This window comes from Pseudophryne corroboree, chromosome 1 (assembly GCF_028390025.1).
Source record: "Pseudophryne corroboree isolate aPseCor3 chromosome 1, aPseCor3.hap2, whole genome shotgun sequence".
NCBI lineage: Eukaryota > Metazoa > Chordata > Amphibia > Anura > Myobatrachidae > Pseudophryne > Pseudophryne corroboree.
Genome location: NC_086444.1, coordinates 452,674,851 through 452,695,304, shown reverse-complemented (window position 1 = coordinate 452,695,304; position 20,454 = coordinate 452,674,851). Strand labels below are relative to the sequence as shown.

The following is a 20,454-nucleotide window of genomic DNA, read 5'->3' as shown; positions in this document are numbered from 1 at the left end:
CTAGCTGAAGCAATAGCCAGCAGAACCACCACCTTAAGGGAAAGCCACTTAAGGTCAGCTGAACCAAGAGGTTCAAACGGAGACTCTTGTAACGCCTCCAAAACCACCGACAAGTCCCAAGGAGCCACAGGCGGGACATAGGGAGGTTGGATACGCAACACGCCCTTAGTAAAGGTATGCACATCAGGTACGGTTGCAATTTCTCTGAAACCACACCGACAAGGCTGATATTTGAACCTTGAGGGAGGCCAGACGCAGGCTTAAGTCCAGGCCCTGCTGAAGAAAAGCTAACAACTTGGCTATACTAAACTTGGAAGCGTCATAATCGTTAGATGCGCACCAAACAAAGTAAGAATGCCAGACCCTATAGTAAATCCGAGCCCGCAACATAGTTTGAATAACCGCCTCAGAAAACCCTTTAGCCCTTAAGACGGAAGCTTCAAGAGCCACGCCGTCAAAGACAGCCTGGCTAGGTCCTGGTAGACACAGGGGCCCTGAACGTGGAGGTATGGGCGTTGTGGAAGTAGAATTGGACGTTCTGACGAAAGGCCTTGCAGGTCTGAGAACCAGTGCCGTCTGGGCCACGCTGGAGCTATGAGAAGCAGAATTCCTTTTTCTTGCTTGAACTTCCGAATTACCCTGGGCAGGAGTGACACAGGAGGGAACACGTACGGCAGCCGAAACCTCCACGGTACCGCCAGCGCATCCACGAATGCTGCTTGATGATCCCTTGTCCTTGCTCCGAAGACCGGAACCTTGTGATTGTGTCGAGATGCCATCAGATCTACGTCTGGAAGGCCCCACCTTTCCACTAGGAGTTGAAACACTTCTGGATGGAGGCCCCACTCGCCAGCATGCACGTCCTGACGACTGAGAAAGTCCGCTTCCCAATTCAGGACTCCCGGAATGAATATTGCCGGTATGGCCAGTAGATGGCGTTCTGCCCACTGTAGAATCCGTGAGACTTCCTTCATTGCTAGTCGGCTTCGAGTGCCACCTTGATGATTTATGTAAGCCACTGTGGTGGCGTTGTCCGACTGTACTTGAACAGGACGGTTCTGAATTAAATGCTGGGCTAGGTTCAAGGCATTGAAGACCGCCTGCAACTCCAGAATATTGATCGAGAGGAGGGACTCCTCCTTGGTCCACCACCCCTGAAGGGAGTGTTGCTCGAGCACCGTGCCCCAACCTCTGAGACTGGCATCTGTCGTCAACAGGACCCAGTTGGATATCCAGAACGGATGGCCCCTGCACAGTTGTTGGTCCCGGAGCCACCAGAGCAGCGACAGACGGACCTCCGGAGTCAATGAGATCATTTGAGACCTGATCCGGTGAGGCAGGCCGTCCCATTTGGCTAGAATCAGCCTCTGGAGAGGGCGAGAGTGAAATTGAGCGCACTCCACCATGTCGAATGCTGACACCATGAGGCCCAGCACCTGCATCGCCGAATGTATCGACACCTGCGGACGAGATAGGAAGCAACTAATTCTGTCCTGAAGTTTCAGGACTTTCTCCTGAGACAGGAACAACCGCTGGTTGTGAGTGAGTCAGCACCAGCAGAGATAAAGGAGAGATATGGTGACTAAATCACAGAGAAAAATACGTAATACAGTATATCTTTGTGAAAATCCTATATTAGATAAAACCTGACGCACCAAGCTCCCTCAGGTTATAGAATATAGGGATAGCCGGTTGAGTGAAAGACACGAAATGGACACCACTCAGCTATCAAATGCACACACAAATAGTCACAGGTCTATACAATGCAGAGGTTATTACTAACAATAATACTGCACTGGACTAGCTTACACAGCTATATAACAATAGATATAACAGTACACAGTAAGAACTGGATGTAGATCTCAGGGTAATTGTACTAGGAAACCCTGACTAAGGGGGTAATTCCAAGTTGATCGCAGCAGGAAATTTTTTAGCAATTGGGCAAAACCATGTGCACTGCAGGAGGGGGGGGGGGGCAGATATAACATTTGCAGAGAGAGATAGATTTGGGTGTGGTGAGTTCATTCTGCAATCTAAATTGCAGTGTAAAAATAAAGCAGCCAGTATTTACCCTGCACAGAAACAATATAACCCATCCAAATCTAACTCTCTCTGCAAATGTTATATCTGCCCCCCATGCCGTGCACATAGTTTTGCCCAACTGCTAAAAAATTTCCTGCTGCGATCAACTTGGAATTACCCCCTAAGTGCACGCTTTCTTAACTAACACTGATTAAAAAAAGGCAGGTAGAATACTTAAGTGTCTTGTAAAGTCACAGCACTGACAACCAGGCAGCTTTACATAGGAGGATTTGCCCAAGCATTCCCAGGAACAGTGAGCTGAGGGATAATGGCGCCGCAGACACTGCCAGGGAGTGAGGGAGAGACAGATATGCAGCTCCAGGGCGGGAACATTTGCAGAAAATGGCACCCTGGGGCTGGGGGAGGGGCTTCAGGTCCAAGCTCTATCTCCCTGCTGGCAAAACCACCGGGTACTGCGGGCTCTAATAAAATGTTTATAACGAAAACCTGACCTGTCCCATGCCCTGGTGATCTAGTGGGATCGCCTGTACTGCCACAGTGTCCACCGCCAGCGCGCGCGGCCCGCCTCCCACTGACCGCGCCGGATCGCGATAAAGACCGGGTTCTGCAAGCGGGACCCACTTACCACCTCCCGAAGCGTGGCCACCCGAACCCGGAGAGCCCCCGTCGTGTGTGCCTGACAAGAAGAAAACCGGAGCCTCCTGCTGTAGTTACCCGGCAACCAGGGCTCGGGAGTGTACAGCGCCACTGGGGAGAGCTGGAGCTGCAGCCGTGAATGTCCACTGACATGTAACACTGCTGCTGCCCTTGAAGTCTTATCAGAAAAAAAAAAAAAAGCTCTTAGGGCTGCCTGGAGCAGTCCCTCTGTTAAGTGCCTGCTACTGCAGCACCAACTACAAAACGGAGATCCTGTGCAGGGAGGCGGGGTGATATAGGAGGCGGTGCTATGCATTCTGGGAAGAAGGTCAAAGATTTGAGCCTGTTGTTGCCTCGGATCAAGATCCTACTCTACACCCCATTGTCCATTCCTTGTGGAGCCCAGTGTACCCCGCAGCAGAAAACAGACTCCCAACTGACTTTTCAAACATCTGAATCTCCCCCACTGTGTGCAAAATGACAAGAGCTGTTTGGTTGGTACTTTAGCTATCTCCAAGCTTTGATAAATCTCCCCCATAGTACCTTCACTGTGCCTTTTAAACCAGTTTAAGTATTGGCAAAATACTGTATACCAGCTTCAACAGAGTCTCATGGCTCAGATTTAGGTGGAATATCCGATTGTACCCTTATGTATTTTGTGTTCTGCGTCATTATTATCAGTGACCCTGAGTTACAAGGAGAACTGGAGGACAGCAAGATGCCACATCCGCCAAGGGAAGGCATGGAAACCAGAGGGACATCCATATCTCCCTTAAAAAAACAAAAACAAAACAACCACACATACACACTTATAATTACATTTGTTTCCATTAATCACTGAGTCGACATAAGGAAACATATTTCACAGACAAAACTAGCCTAAATCTTACAGCCTATGTTCTAGATGGTGTAAAATCAACGCATCAAGTGCACTTCACAAATGAGGTCCAGGTTGCGCATGTTTTAGTATTCCTCGTTATGCTGTCTATATACTGCATGTGCAGCGAAGGACCTATGATAGCTGCATGAGTTTCTGTTGCTACGCCACTTACATACGTTAGCTTTTTTCCAGTCTCATACAAACACATATTAATCTCACCCGTGCAAACACTGGATTTATCCCCTCACTTCCCTTAGTTCTACCTTCTTGCTGACTCAGCCCTGAGTAATCATTCTGTCTGAATAATGACATTTCAAGCCCAGCTGTGCTTGCATAATCCTGACCCCCCCTTCCCTTATGTTTTCAGCTTTCAGGGAACCAGTTTAAGCAGGATCCACAACTCCTGGCAGCCAGGCAGCACCATGTCCCAAGAGCACAGTCCAAAACAACCCATCCCCCACGTCATCAGAGATGAGGGCCAGAACCAAGGTCCAATCAACAATCAATTAACTCCTTAGTAACAACTCCGATCCCACAGGAGGCTTTAGCTTGTTACAGATTTTCATTCTTTTAGGTGAGCTGTTATAGACTGGGTGTTGAATCAGCAACTATCATAGGTCCTTCGCGGTACGTGCAGTATATAGACAGCATAACGAGGAAAACTAAAACTTGCACAACCTGGACCTCATTTGTGAAGTGCAGTTGATGCGTTGATTTTACACCATCTAGAACACAGGTTCTCAAACTCAGTCCTCAGGACCCCACACGGTCCATGTTGTGCAGGTCACCTGTAGATTTATAAAATGTGACAGTTGGTGATACACAGTGCAGCTGCTGGGTGACATGGAAAACGTGAACCGTGTGGGGTCCTGAGGATCGAGTTTGAGAACCACTGATCTAGAACATAGGTTCTTAAACTCCGTCCTCATGACCCAAAACAGTTGACATTTTCCAATGCACCGAGCATGTGCACAGGTGTATTCATTACTCACCGACACATTTCAAAAGACCCTCAAGCCTCAAGTGGAGCTAATTATTTCACTTATGATTCTGGAAAACCTGAACCGTTTGGGGTCCCGAGGAGTTTGTGAACCTATGATCTAGACATTCGGCACAGTGCACTTCAAGGTGGTTGCCTACGCTTCACCCCGAGTAGAAGCCTTTGAGGGCCTAATTCAGATCTGATCGCAGCAGCAAATTTGTTAACTAATGAGCAAAACCATATGCACTGAAGGGGGAGGGGGCAGATATAACATGTGCAGAGAGAGTTAGATTTGGGTGGGGTGTGTTCAAACGGAAATCTAAATTGCAGTGTAAAAATAAAGCAGCCAGTATTTACCCTGCACAGAAACAATATAACCCACCCAAATCTAACTCTCTCTGCACATATTATATCTGCCTCCCCTGCAGTGCACGTGGTTTTGCCCATTTGCTAACTAATTTGCTGCTGCGATCAGGCCCTGAGAGAGGAGCGTGCTTAGGTGTAAGGGGAGACAGGAAATTCTTAAAAGGCGCAGAAGTGTAACCATAACATCAGAGCCCATCCCCTTACCATTTTAAACCCAATCTTTTATTACCTAGATCAGATTCTCAAACTTGCCTCTCAGGACCCCACACAGTTCGCATCCAGGTCACCTGTGGATTTTTAAAATGTGACAGTTGGTGATACACAGTGCACCTGCCGTGTGACCTGGAAAATGTGACCTGTGCGGAGTCCTGAGGACTGAGTTTGAGAACCCCTGAATTAGAGGTTAAAATTTCTCAGGTCAAATGGACAGTTTTTCCCTTTATCAAACTAATCCGATCACATTATTAGTGAGAGGGGCCAGATCTAATACTCACCTGAAACAGGCCGTACAAAGATAATGTATTTTATGAGCTAATTGCAGATACATTTTTAAATATCCGACAGCTACACACAATAATATATTAGTCCAAACTTGGATCCTGAAGCCCCCACCTCCCTACCCCCTCTTAGAATGATCTATTGTATGTTTTAACCACTTAACTGACAATTTATTTTGCCAAAAACCGCTCCGAGATGGTCTGGGCTTTCTTAGGAGGGACTTGGGTGAAGAACATGAATTTAACCCTATCCCAAGTGATTTTAGTTTAAAAAAAAATAAATAAAAATTATTATATTATATATAAAAATATTTTTAAACATCGAGCTGGAACATCGTGACCATCGGAAAATGGCAGCTTTCAATTTGAAAACCGGGACAGCCTCCAGGTATACAGGGGGGGGGGGGGGGGGGGGACTGGGGGTGACTTGGGAGGGTTAATTTACACTCCCCAGCGGCTACCATTGTCTGCAGCCGCTGGGGGGGGGGGGGGAACCTGCCGTGCTGACCAATCAGCAGTGATCGGTAGCACGGCAATCAGTGAGGGAGAGTGCAGGGAGGCAGAGGGACCTTCCGGTCCCTCTGACAGCAGCAGCGGAGGGAAGTTTCCCTTCCCTACCGCTGCTAACACTCTGACTGGTTGCATCCTGGTCGACCAGGACAGATAGAGCACTTGCAGGCATGGTCGCATCTGATGCGACCATGCCAGGCAAGTGGTTAAAGGATGGTCAAACACTGATATCCATAAAACCTGAACTGCATTTAACGGATAACATACAGATGTCACATAGGCCTATGTGACAATTACTGTTTTGCAGCTGTAATTTATTCAAAATTAAAATAAGAAACATCAGTAGGAAGTCTGGGAAGCTCCTTATTGGCTTTAAATGATCACATGAGATAATGGTCATAAGATTTTCAGCCCGTAGTACAGTTCACACAACAGCTAAATCAAATAATCCCTAATACGGAGATTAAGGAGCACCGTTTTACAACTCTACATTGCACTAAGGATTTTCACTAAGCCTGTACTATTCATGTTATTTTTAACAAAGATACATGAAAGATTTTAGTGCCTAGTGTGTGTAGATTTTATTATCTCTATATCTATCTATACCAGAGGTTCTCAAACTCGGTCCTCAGGACCCCACACGGTGCATGTTTTGCAGGTCTCCTCACAGAATCACAAGTGAAATAATTAGCTCCACCTGTGGACCTTTTAAAATGTGTCAGTGAGTAATTAATACACCTGTGCACCTGCTGGGTTACCTGCAAAACATGCACTGTGTGGGGTCCTGAGGACCGAGTTTGAGAACCTCTGATCTATACCTCCAAACATGACCCTCTCCAGAAGGAACAAAATGTTCTGTTCCTTGACTTCCCTCTTAATTTAGGATTGCCCTCACCTGTGCTGAAACACCTTTCTTATCCATTACCTGTTCCAGACAGGTGATTGCAATCATTAATTGAGGAAAGTCCAGATGCAGAGCATTTTGTCCCTCCTGGAAAGGGGCATGTTCGGTGTGTGTGTGTGTGTGTGTGTGTGTGTGTGTGTGTGTGTGTGTGTGTGTGTGTGTGTGTGTGTGTGTGTGTGTGTGTGTGTGTGTGTGTGTGTGTGTGTGTGTGTGTGTGTGTGTGTGTGTGTGTGTGTGTGTGTGTGTGTGTGTGTGTGTGTGTGTGTGTGTGTGTGTGTGTGTGTGTGTGTGTGTGTGTGTGTGTGTGTGTGTGTGTGTGTGTGTGTGTGTGGAGTCATGCATACCTCCCAACATGACCCTCTCCAGGAGGGACGAATGATCTGCTCCTGGACTTCCCTCTTAATTTAAGGTTGCCATCACCTGTGCTGAAAAACCTCTCTTATCCATTAACCTGTTCAACACAGGTGTTGGCAATCATAAATTAAGAGAAAATCCAGAAGCAGAGCATTGTGTCCCTCCTGGAGAGGGTCATGTTGGGAGGTATGGTCATGTCTGATTTAATGAAGTGCGCATTAAAAATTAGTATACAAGTGGTAATATACACTCGATTTTTAGAAGATAGACATGTGACCTTGCAAATGTCATGTAACCCTTTTGTAAAATGGTCAAAAATAAAATAATGATCTGTGGACAGCACACCAGTTTAACATGTCATAATGAACATCATAGTGCAGGCATGGCTAATCTGTGGCTCTCCAGCTGTTGTGAAACTATACATCCCAGCATGCCCTGCCACATTTTTAGAATTCACTAATAGCAAAACTGTGGCAGGTCATGCTGGGACTTTTAGTTTCACAATAGCTGGAGAGCCACAGATTGGCCAGTGTATCACCCTATGCAGTATATGTTACTCACATAGGCAGACGCCTGCCAAAAGACGGAGTCCTGACTCAGGTGCAAAACACGTTGGGAAGAGAGGTTGTAAGACATAGTTGGAAAACGTTAGTGCAATAACTGCTTGGTTTGTAGGATAAATCACAAGGACTGCAATCCAAAGCCGGAGGAATCTGCAGGGAAATAAATGACAGACCATCAGAATCATTTTATACAAAAAATAAAGCCACATTCCCCTTTTCACCTAATTGAAGATCTCTAATGTACCCTGCAAGTCCACCGAAGATATCCTTAACATATGAGTAGTCTCCTCCAGATTTGGGAATGGTGACACCAAGCTCTGCGTAACACAGAGCTCCCACTGCAGTGATTACTCCTGTGACAATCCACACAATGAGAGCCATTCCCACTGAGCCAGCATTTTCCAGTACTCCCTTTGGGGACACAAATATGCCGGAGCCAATAATATTACCTGCAAGACAGAAGACAATTCATTTACCTTAAATGAAAAAAATATGAGCAACCAGTTTAAAATTACATGTATCGAGAGAAAAAAAAAAAAATACATACAGATTATAATAATGAGCTCACTAAATGTTCCTATTAAGCAGTCATATACCCCTTTCAGATCTCCAATGCCGGATCCCACCCAGGAATTGGAAACGGGTCATTCCCGGGTGGGATCCGGCATTGGAGACTCTGCGCTGGCTTCGGGGGCGGAGGCAGCACTGGGAGAGGAGATCATCTCCGCGCCGCCTCTCTCTATGTAGTGAAGGGGGTCCTGAGTAACATTGACCCAGGAATACGTTTACGCTGCCATTGACCCGGTATTCAACCTGGGAATAACCCTTCTTATTACCCGGGCTAAATTACCGGGTTGGACGACCCAGGAATTCTCCAAAGTCCCTTTCACATCGCACACTGATCAGTGTCGACTCGGCAATGTGCCGGGTCGATACCGGGTTATTTTTGCGATGTGAAAGGGGTCATAGACTTGGTGCAGGGGTGATAGACTCTGCAGTATGATAGTACTGGATTTGGTATGAAATACCGATGGCTGGGATGCTGTCCGTCAGCATACAGACAGTGGCATCCCGGCCACCAGTATGCCGGCAGTGGGGTAAGCGCTAGTAAGACCCTTGTGGGCTCGCTGCGCTCGCCACTTTGCGGGCACGGTGCCTCACTGCGCTCACCACAGGTTGTATTCTTCCTCTATGGATGTCGAGGGAGAATCACCTAACTCGCCGGTATTCCAGCGTCGGCATTGTACCGCTGTGCAGGACTGGGGCATCGTGATCGCCGGGATCCTGTGCGGCGGTATCTTAACTGCTTCCCGATAATACTGCAGGGTGTGGTCCCAGTAACAGAGCACATGTTTATTCCAGGCATTCCCAGCCTCAGTCCTAAAGGAACACTAAGGGGTCTATTCATGAAGCTGCGAAAAGAGTGGAGAAGATGCCCATGGCAGCCAATAAGTGTGGAGGTAACATTTATAGGGCGGGACTCATGATATATCACACCCAATCTCCTTTTTAAAGTGATCCCCATTATCGCTCATATCGCACTAATAGTACTCAGGTTTAGCTACGTAAAAGTTTGGGCGCCCTCGCTACCCCAGGAGTAGCGAGCTGAATGATTATACCACGCCCATCAGCAGAAACAGAGCGAGTGTGGGAGGAGGTGAAAAGAACTGAATACTGCGCCCATAAAGTGCAGTCTATAAAATTAGATGTAGCAGCTAAAACAAACTAACTGAGGTACTAAGTAAGTCGTTTAGGTATGTGCGACAGCGGGATCCCAGCATTTAGATGCCCGGCCACGGGCGAGCACAACAAAGCTCCTTGCAGGCTCAATGGCAAGCTGCACTCGCCACAGGTTCTATTCCCACTCTATGGGTGTTGTGGACGCCCACGAGTGGGAATAGTCCCTGTTGGTCAGCATGCCAACCATTGGGATAGTGAGTGGGTGGAATGTGAGTGCCGGTATTGTGACTGGTGGTCTCCTGACCGCCGGTCACATAATTACATCCCAATTGTGCTCAAGCATGGTATCTCTAAAACCTTCACTGTAAAGCTGGGCATACACTATACAATTATCTGTCAGATAATCTGCCAGATCTGGTGGTTGGAATGAAAATCTGGTAATGGATGAGAGCAAATGACAAATCGACCATTTGCTCACAAACACTGGAAAACTGACAAAAACGGTCATTTATACAAATTGGTTAAATCTCGGACAGGAGTTGTCCATTTTCCAGTGTTTGGGAACAAATGGTCGATTGTCATTTGCTCTCATCCAGATTTTCATTTCAACCAGCCAAATCTGTCAGATTATCCGTCAGATATTTGTATAGTGTACGCTCATCTTCAGTGTGCCTTGGAGGACCAAGGTTGGGAATGCCTGTTTTATTCACTATAGCCGGGATCTATTCATAATAGTTCTCTGTGGGTGTAGTGACTGTTTGAGTATGGTCACTGCTACAGACCATGCCTACGTAGTTATAGAATAAGGTGATACTATGAGCACAGTCAATCATTTTAGAAAAGTTGCCTTCTATGACTGGGATAATACAATCTGTACACATGACCCCAACTAGAAACACACACATGATGCTCAATTCACTTTTATCCTGGCACCTGTCATTTCATTATATTACTTTGGAGTGGACAAAAAAAAAAACCCAAACATTTAATTGGGAATTTTGCTTTTCAGGATCTTGGCTGCTAGAATGAGGCAACTGTCAGAATAAAAGTTCAGTATGATGTAGAATAATCTTTGGGTAATTACTATTTAAAACTAATGTGACATATGATTTGCGGACTTAAAAGTTCAAAATTCTATACAAAAGGAAAATCCTAGAAAAATTAAAAGGATTTCTTACGGCATTCTGAGATTGCAAAATCCTATTACAGGTTCAGAATGTTATAGGATTTAGACAGTCTTGTGATGAGAATTAACTCAGTTTTGCATATCATGAGACTGAATGTACCCACCTGGTGTGAAGTTTCGTCACTCCCCCCGTCACCCGGTCCCATAGCCCTGCATGGTAATATGGACGAGATTGTCCATTTAGGCATGCATGTATAAAATGACCCGGGGTGGGGGCGGGAGAAGGAATATTGTCCCCAAGAGTGATGGGAGTAAGGCAAAGCTGGGTGCACATCTAACGTTAGTGTGACCCAGCGATGCAATGTAACACAACGCTGCATACACTACAAGATACTTTGTACGATAACCTAATGTATCGTTAGAAGCTTCATGTAACAATGCCACAACATCTGTGGAATTGTACCATAGGACGTGTAGAACATCCAACGGGACAATGCAATGAACAACTGGTGTGCAAGTAAGATTGGAGGATATCGTATAGGGTGCACCCAGCTTAAAGCTCATCTGCCAAGCTGTAAGAGGGGTGAAAGAATGGGGATGTAGTTATGTGTCACAACTCCTCCCCCTACATCTCACCCCCTGAGAATCCCGACAGTTGGCATACCGACTAGCAGGGACTATTCCCACTCTATGGGTGTCCACGACACCCATAGAGTGGGAATAGACCCTGTGGCCACCGAGCCCACAAGGTGCTTGTTGCGCCATTCCACTGCCAGGATAATGGCGGAGGTATGCTGATCGGCAGTCTCCTGACCCAAAGAATGCTCTAATATAGGAATTTATGACGATTACAGACAGTCTGCTCTTTTTACAAAAGTTTGCAAACCAATGGTTATTCCTATGGGTAGTAATACACCAAGATACATTATACATACAGGACAAATAACAGTCTTTTCTTGCAGGGTGTAATGTCTGGCAATATGGATGCTGCAAGGAGTGACTGGGCAAACTTCTTATTACAGAGAGCTGAGGGTACACTGCCCAGTCACCCTTCTTCTTAGAGAATGTTTTTGATTACTGATGAAAAGCAATAACTTTGCTCGGCACTATCAGAGGAAGAAGTATGCAGAGCTGATAACACTTTAATAAAATGTACTGATTTACAAAGATAAGGTAACCCTTTCACTCCTGACACAATGCTGTGAAGAACTGACATCCCTACACATCCATACACCACAAGGGATATATTTACTTGTATCCGGATGATAGGTCGACATCATACGGTCAATAGGTACAAAAGGTCGACAGATGAAAAGGTCAACGTGACAAAAGCGGACACATAAGAGATAGCAATACCTGTTATTACAGGAATATTCATGACATTATGCTTTAACATCTAAATAAAAAGAATTCACCTTTTTAAAAAAAAGTTTTTTTATTATTTTCATACCAAATGGAGTGAGGGCCCAAGTCTGAGAGTGGTCCAGGGAAGCAGCATGTTAAGTCTTGCTGCTCCGGGCAGCTATGCCTGAGACCCCTTACAGCAGGCCTGGCCAACCAGTGGCTCTCCAGCTGTTGTGAAACTACAAGTCCCAGCATGCCCTTCTACACTTTTGCTATTAGGAAATGCTAAAACTGTGGCAGAGCATGCTGGGATGTGTAGTTTCACAACAGCTGGAGAGCCATAGGTTGGCCAGACCTGCCTTAGAGTATCTCTGGCAAAACAAAGCATAGCTTATAGGGTGAAGCTATATTGCCTGTAGCAACACGCATTTTCACCAGTCAGAGGGCTTTTGGTCTTAAAATATGCCTTAATGTTACCATATCAACAGCAGGACCCATCTAATCTATGGCTAAGTAATTTATTCTAGTATCAAACTCCCTAATTATAGATTTCAAAGTGTTGTTCAGGCTTAATCAGCACAGACAGAGTTAAGAATTACAACAGCTACTTTGCCCTCAGTATTAGGATTTGTACTCTAGATTTGCTTGACATTGCTTTTTTGTCAACCTTTGTTCTCAATTCATCTATAAAAGCATATTTTTCCTGCCAAGGGTGAAGACTGACAGAATTCCATCTGCCACTTGGTCATATTAAACAGTGTTTCTCAAACCTAATCTTCAAAGACCCCTAACAGTACAGGTCTGAAGGACTAAAACAGGTGATTTAATTAGGAAATAAATTATTTTGAGCTAAGCATCTGTGAACAAGTATGGGTATTCTTTAAACTTGGGCTGTTAGGGGGCATTGAGGACAAAGACCCAGATTTATCAATCCTCAGGGACAGGGGAGTTTTAAGAGACAAGGGGGCCCGTGTGCAGACTCCGGGTGGACCTCCTCCTCTCCACAGCACCGTAGGCTCCGGCATCGAGCCGGAGTCTACTGCGCATGTGTCCGGATATATGGTACCCGCCATGGCCCAGAGACAAATTTTGAACAGCACATGCGCGGCAACCATACTTGGTTGGATTTTTGCTGCAAATGCAGCGGCTGTAGCGCTAGTCACGGGATTTCAGAAAGGTAAGTATAAACAACATGGGTGCAGTGTGTGCACCGCACACATTGCACCCATGATAGAAACGCCAATGCTCGGAGAGCGATAAATTGCACAGTGATAAAGTATCAATCAGCTCCTAATGGTCATTTTTCAAACACAGCCTGTAACATGGCAGTTAGCAGCTGGTTGGTAGGTATTTTATCACCGTGCAATTTTTGACTCTCCAAGGTTTGATAAATATGGGCCTGAATTTGGGAAGCACTGATATAGAACATTAGAAAATACAATATATTATATAAGCCACTTTACGGGCCTATTTAGGGTAACATTTTTGCAGCATTTTTCCTGAAAACACCTGTTTTTAGGTGATACTCGCAAATATTATTTATCACCTGCATGTAAGAAGGAGGGACCGTAGCAGATGTCTCCGATACCTACTGCTGTCCCTCCATTTATGACAGCTGTCACAACCCACAAAGGTTTCTATGCGGGATGCGATGCTGCCAAAATTACCAAACTCCAGAGCATTCCAGAGTTTGATCCATCCCTGGAGCGAATGCCATTTGAAGATGGCGTTAGCCTATTGTAGCCCCCAGAACCCTTCCTGGCAATAGCTGCTACGTGTGCAGCCAGTTGACCACGCATGCCCAGAAGTGTAGAGACTGCAGATCAGTACAGAAACAGGATGAGAGTGAGAGAGTGAGAGAGTGAGAGAGAGGTGTAATTTCCTGCCTGCAGAAGGACTTCAGGTTAGACCAGCACAGAGGTGGCAGTCTTTGGGTCTCATCCTATAGTTTTAAGGTTTCATTTTAATGCGACTTGATGTGTGAAATTGCTCTTCATGGACACCAAGGCATTGGATGCTCCATGTAAACCATTCTGTGTAATGACCTGCCCAAAAGGACTCTCCTCTAGTCTCCAAACCTTTAAGTGTTCCTTGAAAGCTCACCTCTTCAGGCACTTTTCAAATTTTGGAACCACCCACATAACCTTCAAAAACGTTCCTATTCAATTACATTCTACTGTACAGTCCACACATAGCCTCAAATTTTCTCTCCTCACTTTCAAAGCCTAGTGACCCCTGGCCAACATTGCTGGGTGATCATATCAGACAGCCCACCAAGAACCCTTGCAATCTGCTGGACCATTATGCAATAGATAATACCTATCCTTGCGTATCTATGCCTATTTCCCTAGAGATTGCAAGCTTGTGAGCAGGGCCCTCCTACCACTATGACTGTCTGTCACTACTCAGTTTTGTAGTGTCACCGTTTCCTGTAAAAAAGTACAATGGAATTTCCAGTGCTATATAAGAAACTGTTAATACACGGTTACATTTTATTTATTAACAAAAACATATAGGGCAGTGTCATTATTTATTTGCCAGTTATTTATATAGCGCACACATATTCCGCAGCGCTTTACAGAGAATATTTTGGCCATTCACATCAGTGTCATATTCTGAGCACTACTTTCTCCACACATAGAATACAGTATTCCCCTGAAACACAACAAGACTAAAGTGTTATCTTCTGACAGAGTGACCATGGCTGCCATTGAGTGCTTTGTATCAGTAATCAGCCTGGAGAAGACTGGAACTATGCAGAATTTTGAACATGAAGTAGTTATGTGACCGGCAGTCACAACACTTCCACCTACATCCCGCCCGCTTACTATCCTGACAGTCGGCATGCCGACCAACAGGGACTATTTCCACTCGTGGGTGTCCACACAACCCATAGAGTGGGAATAGAACCTGTGGTGATCGCAGCTCGCCACTGAGCCCACAGCGTGGCGAGTGCAGGGAGCCTGCAAGGGGCTTGATGCGCTCCCCCCCCCCACTGGCATTCTGCAGCCGGGATCCCGGCGTCTGGATGCTGACCGATGGGATTCTGTCCGCCAGTTACCTGATACACACCCATTTTGAACAACTTATCTGCGAATTCCTAATATCCAATTCCGCTAGACTGATAAATGTACATAACTATTGCAGAAATAAATATTTTTCACAGAAAACTCAGCCTGTGTAATAGATACCGCTCTTGCAGGATTACACACAATGGCCCTCATTCAGAGTTGTTCGCTCAGTAATTTTCTTCGCATCGCAGCGATTTTCCGCTAATTGCGCATGCGCAATGTTCGCACTGCGACAAGTAAATTTGCTAAGAAGTTTGGTATTTTACTCACGGCATTACGAGGTTTTTTCTTCGTTCTGGTGATCGGAGTGTGATTGACAGGAAGTGGGTGTTTCTGGGCGGAAACTGGCAGTTTTATGGGTGTGTGTGAAAAAACGCTGCCGTTTCTGGGAAAAACGCGGGAGTGGATGGAGAAACGGGGGAGTGTCTGGGCGAACGCTGGGTGTGTTTGTGACGTCAAACCAGGAACGAAACTGGACTGAACTGATCGCACTGGAAGAGTAAGTCTCGAGCTACTCAGAAACTGCACAGAAAAATCTTTTCGCAATATTGCGAATACTTCGTTCGCAATTCTGTTAAGCTAAGATACACTCACAGAGGGCGGCGGCTTAGCGTGTGTAATGCTGCGAAAAGCGGCTAGCGAGCGAAAAACTCAGAATGAGGGCCAATATACCATAAATCATTTCTAATAATCTTTATGTACAAGTTCCTTTATGATGGCATCATTATACTAGTACTGACAAGCTCCTCTGGGTGTACACATGATGCTCAGTCATAAAGAGCCCCTGAACTGTAGGCTTTATAATCTCAGGATGTGTAGTAATGTAAAGCAGGGTACACACTAGATGATATTTTGAATAAATTGTCAGATTCCAATGACAAATTGTGAAGTGTGTATGCTCTTTTTGTGCCGCCCCTTCAGTCTTCACGGACGTCTTCTGATCAGCCTTACATGCAGCTCAATCTGAGGATATCGTCAACGACAGCATACTCTTGGATTTGGCCACTGACAATATAGCTGTAGGTCATTTGCAGGATTACTCAGTGTGTATGCACTAAGGGCCTAATTCAGCATGGATTGTTATTCTGAGAAATTGCCGCTGTCTGCGAGTAGAAAGGTGCCACCCCGATAGGAAGAGAAAATGCCCCATGCAAGTTTGCAAATGCATTGCAGATCGCTATCCATTCACAGATGCATACGCAATTTCCAGAACATCAAAGATTTTTTGCAGTCTGAGCAAATGTAAGTAGGTCTGAGGCTGCAACTAAGCTGCGTCTGAGACGGCCTGGAAGTGGTCTGCCGTGATGTCAGAGACCCTCCCCAAACACGCCTGGGCATTCCTGTGTTTTTTCTGACACATCCAGAAAACGGCATCTTGTCAAACATCAGCTACATTGCCATTATGGCCTGTACAAAATTTCTGCTGCTATTACCTCTCACCCATGCACAATGCGAACGGTACGCAGTAGTTCGATAAATCGCTAAATTTGCTAATTCTTTGAATAGCGTTCTATGCTGAATTAGGCCCTATATCGTTTGACTGGGAGTTCAAGGGAAATAGTTGACGACATTGCATGTTGCTAAAGCTGTGTGTACCCAGCTTTAGCATACTAACATTATTACAGGAGCTGTGCATTACAAGATAACACCCCGGGAAATCTAACATTTTGTCCCCGTCACAGGTTCTATAAATAGAAATCACGTCACGCTCTCATCTATTATTCAGAGTAAAGAGAGGAGAGTGGGACAGAAAGGATGCTAGTGTGTGGAAAACATAGGGGATGGGAAGAAGTGAGCGGAGAGAAGGGGGAAGGGAGATAGATGAATGAATAAAGATAACAAAAAAAAGTGTCCGTCAGACTCAGCGTGATTTTGCAGCATGAAAGAGACACAATTGTGGGTGTTGTGGTAATGGGAGACCATAAAATAGCAGCAGAGGCTCTCAAAAGTAAAGCTGTGGATATGAGAACAGCTAGTGATTGACCGGATGAAGCTCGATTTCTGTCCTCATTCAGTCCTTCCTTAGTGATGGTGTTTTCTAATTTCTTTTTCAAGGTGTTTTTTTTTTTTTTTTTTTTTTAATCTGTTTATTTTGATTTTCATAGAATATAAGGCAAAACATGAACAAATCGTCAGCATTTGATGAAGTAAACAATTAGATCATGTGGGTGGGTACATCAAACTGTATCAAAAAGAAAAGAAAAAGAAAACATTCGATCTCATCTGAGTATGGGAACAGAGGTAATACTCCAGTAATTACATCATACTCTACAATCCTGTAGTCATTAATGATCTGAAAATCGTTAAATCTCTTACTCCAAGAACAAGTCATAAAGCATAGGGTAACATTAATAAGAATAGTACTCGGAGTTACAGGAGTATGGAGATAGAAAAAGGCACATATTCCCATAGTTCAGGTATTCAATATTTGTACCATAGTAACCCACAAGAAGATATTCCCTGAAACTAAACATTAGAAACATCATTCGAAAATCTATTTTAATATGAAGATAAGAAAAAAGTTCAGAAAGAGAAAGAAGGGGCAGGGAAGTACATTAGGGTAAATAGGGAAGGAGGGCAAAGATGCTCTTAACAATAGAATCGAGGAAAGATAGCAGTGAATGTATCATTCTCCTGGCAGGGTGTGGAGGAGTTCAACCTTAGGTCGTAACAGCATAAACGACAGATGATCATGAGGTAGGCTCTTCTAACAGTTTCCTATGGAGGAACCATTCGGTATGTTCAAAGACCTTAAATATCTGGGCCTGTGTGGACTGATCCCGCGACTCTATATAGAGACCCCATTTCTTGTAGAAAGTTTTAACCCCCACCTCTATATTGACTTGAACCGACTTCCTGTCGTAATATAGTATCTGTAAAAGTTTACCATGAACTTCCACCAGTGTAGGGGAAGAGGATAATAACCAGTGAGAGGATAATTTTCTTTGAGACCGTTACCAAAATAGTGAGAAATGGTATAATTCGCCGTTTCCCAGGTCCTAAATTCCAGTCAGAAAAATTTGCACATAAACAAGATAGGGGTGTTGCTGTTACATATATATTCAGGAGCTTATTAATGTAGGCCAGAAGTTTGTTCCAAAAACGTCTAATCAGACCACACTCCCAAAACATATGGTAGAAGGAAGCCGTACGTACATGACATTTGGGGCATTCCCCAGTTTCCGTAGGGTGGAACCTAGCATGTTGACTCGGGGAAATATAGGCTCTCTGTAGAGTACGGAGGTGGACCTCCTGTAAGTAAGGTGAAGCCAGGGCTTTAAGGGTAGAGACATAATGATCACCGAGTTGGTGATGACTAGTCAGGCTAGGTATATCCTTACGCCATTGGGTAAGTAGTCTATCCCATCTACAGTCCGTTGTATTAGATGTCAGAATAGAATATATTTGTCTAATGCGTGTCGGGCCCGTTCTATGTGTATTAAGCGAGAGCAGTAGTGGGTTAGAAGATGGAGGGGGTTCATGTGAATTAGTAAACGTGATTGACTGAGCCTAAATAGTGTCGTGTCTGGAGGTACATGAAAGAATGAGAGTGGGGTAGGTCAAATTTCTCTTGGAGTGATGGGAAGGAATACATAGAGCCTCCCGGGTCAAATACTTTGGAAGAGTTTGAGAGTCCTCTCTCTTTCCAGAGCCGGTAATTTGCGTTAATGAGAGATGGGGAAAAGCTGGATTACCCCATAACGGAATGCATATGGATTTCTCGGGATTACATTTGAATTTCTTGTGTAAAGAGCGCCAGTTATAATAGATATCACGAAAAAGGGGGTTGGCGAGGATGTGGTTCGGGACCAGTGAGGGTTTGGATAGGAGCAATGCCCCCGGGGAGTAAGGAGTGAATAGTGCCTCATCTAAAGCAGAGTCTGTAAAGAGTTCCCTGTCAAACAGCCAGTCAGCAGCACATCTGAATAAGGATGCCATTGAGTAGGACGCGTAATCAGGAACACCGGATCCACCTGCGGACTTAGGGGCCATCAATTTATCCAAAGCGATGAATGCTTTTTTGCCTTTCCATAAGAATCTCGACATAACTTTCCGTAATTATTGAATGTCATGCTTAGTAAGGCGGACTGGGAGCATCTGCATGAGATAAAATATTTTTGGAAAAACTATACTCTAACACAGCTATTCTCCCTAACAGGGACAGGGGCAACAATTTCCAACCATCCAATAGTGTGGTGATACGTGCCAGGACAGGAGTGAAATTTTCCTCATATAGTCTGGTTCGCTGAGATTTGAATCCCTAGGTATGTAATCTTTGTGTGGGCAATTTTGAATGAAAGAGACAAGAGAAGTGTGGAAATGGTACAGGAGGAGGGGCCTAAGGGTAAAAGTTCTGACTTGGCCACATTAATCCTATACCCCGCCCTAATTCCGAATGCCTGTATCAATCCAAGGATCTCTGGGATAGAGGTCGACGGATCTGAAACAAATAATAGCATATCATCGGCAAAGAGGGCAAGGCGGAGGTCAACATCTCCAATTTTAATTCCCATAATTACACTCGATTGGCGTAAGGCTATCGCCAGGGGCTCCAGTGCTATTGCAAATAGTAAGGGCGATAAAGGGCAGCCCTGTCTGGTACCCCTCTGGATCTCAAAGGGAGAAGAGAACTCCATTACAGGATATCTGGGTTTGTGGAGCCGTGTAGAGAAGTTTTAAAAGATTTACAAAATCTGCAGGGAAGCCAAAGTGTAGGAGCGTGGAAAAAAGATGGTCCCAGTTCACCATATCAAACGCTTTTTCCGCGTCGAGTGAGAGAATAACTGGAAGAGAGGAAGGAGTAGTTGAAGAGGAAGCATAAATGGCAGCTAGTACTCTCCGTACATTGATCTCCGAGTGTCTGCCCCAGATGAACCCAGTTTGATCTTTATGTATGATATGAGGGAGTAATAGTTTAATCCGATTAGCCAAGATTTTAGTGAGTAGTTTGTAATCAAGATTTAACAGCGAAATTGGGCGATATGATCCTGGTTGGGATAAGTCTCTACCAGGTTTGGGGAGGACTTTGAAGATGGCAGTGTTGAAATGTTTGGGAAGAGTGTCAGAGGACAGACACCAGGGTATCTCCTATTCGGGGTAGAAGAATTTTATAAAAATCGGCACTAAAGCCACCAGGGCCCGGTGCCTTGTCCCTGCCAAACTGTCCAATGACACTCCGGACTTCCTCTAACGAGATCGGTACTAACAATGGTGATACCATGGAAGAATGAAGCTGGGGAACAGAAAGATTATCCCAAAAGTCCTTGGGCCATGGCGACTGGGTGGGAGGAGTGGGAAGGGAGGAGCCTGAGGAAGAAGAATATAAGTCCTTGTAAAATGATTTCATAACATCAGAGATCTCCCGATTATTAGTAGTTAAAGTGCCAGCGGGGGTATGCAAAGGATGAGTTACCATGGGAGGGCGGGAACCAGTGAGGAGTGTCGTCAACAACGTGCCAGTTTTATTGCCAAATTTGTAGAACCGATAGTTCACCGAG

At 45.1% G+C, this 20,454-nt stretch overlaps 1 protein-coding gene across 2 annotated transcripts in view; it reads right to left on the bottom strand.

The window, feature by feature from the left end:
- Positions 1-20,454, bottom strand: part of SLC7A8 (solute carrier family 7 member 8) — an 82,998-nt gene that overhangs the window by 43,016 nt on the left and 19,528 nt on the right. For both annotated transcript variants that reach the window (XM_063913632.1, XM_063913631.1), the window contains exons 3-4: positions 7,980-8,184; positions 7,734-7,885 (exon numbers count right to left, since the gene is read on the bottom strand). In XM_063913632.1, the coding sequence (XP_063769702.1) occupies positions 7,734-7,885; positions 7,980-8,184 (357 nt within the window). The remainder of the gene's footprint in view (positions 1-7,733; positions 7,886-7,979; positions 8,185-20,454) is intronic.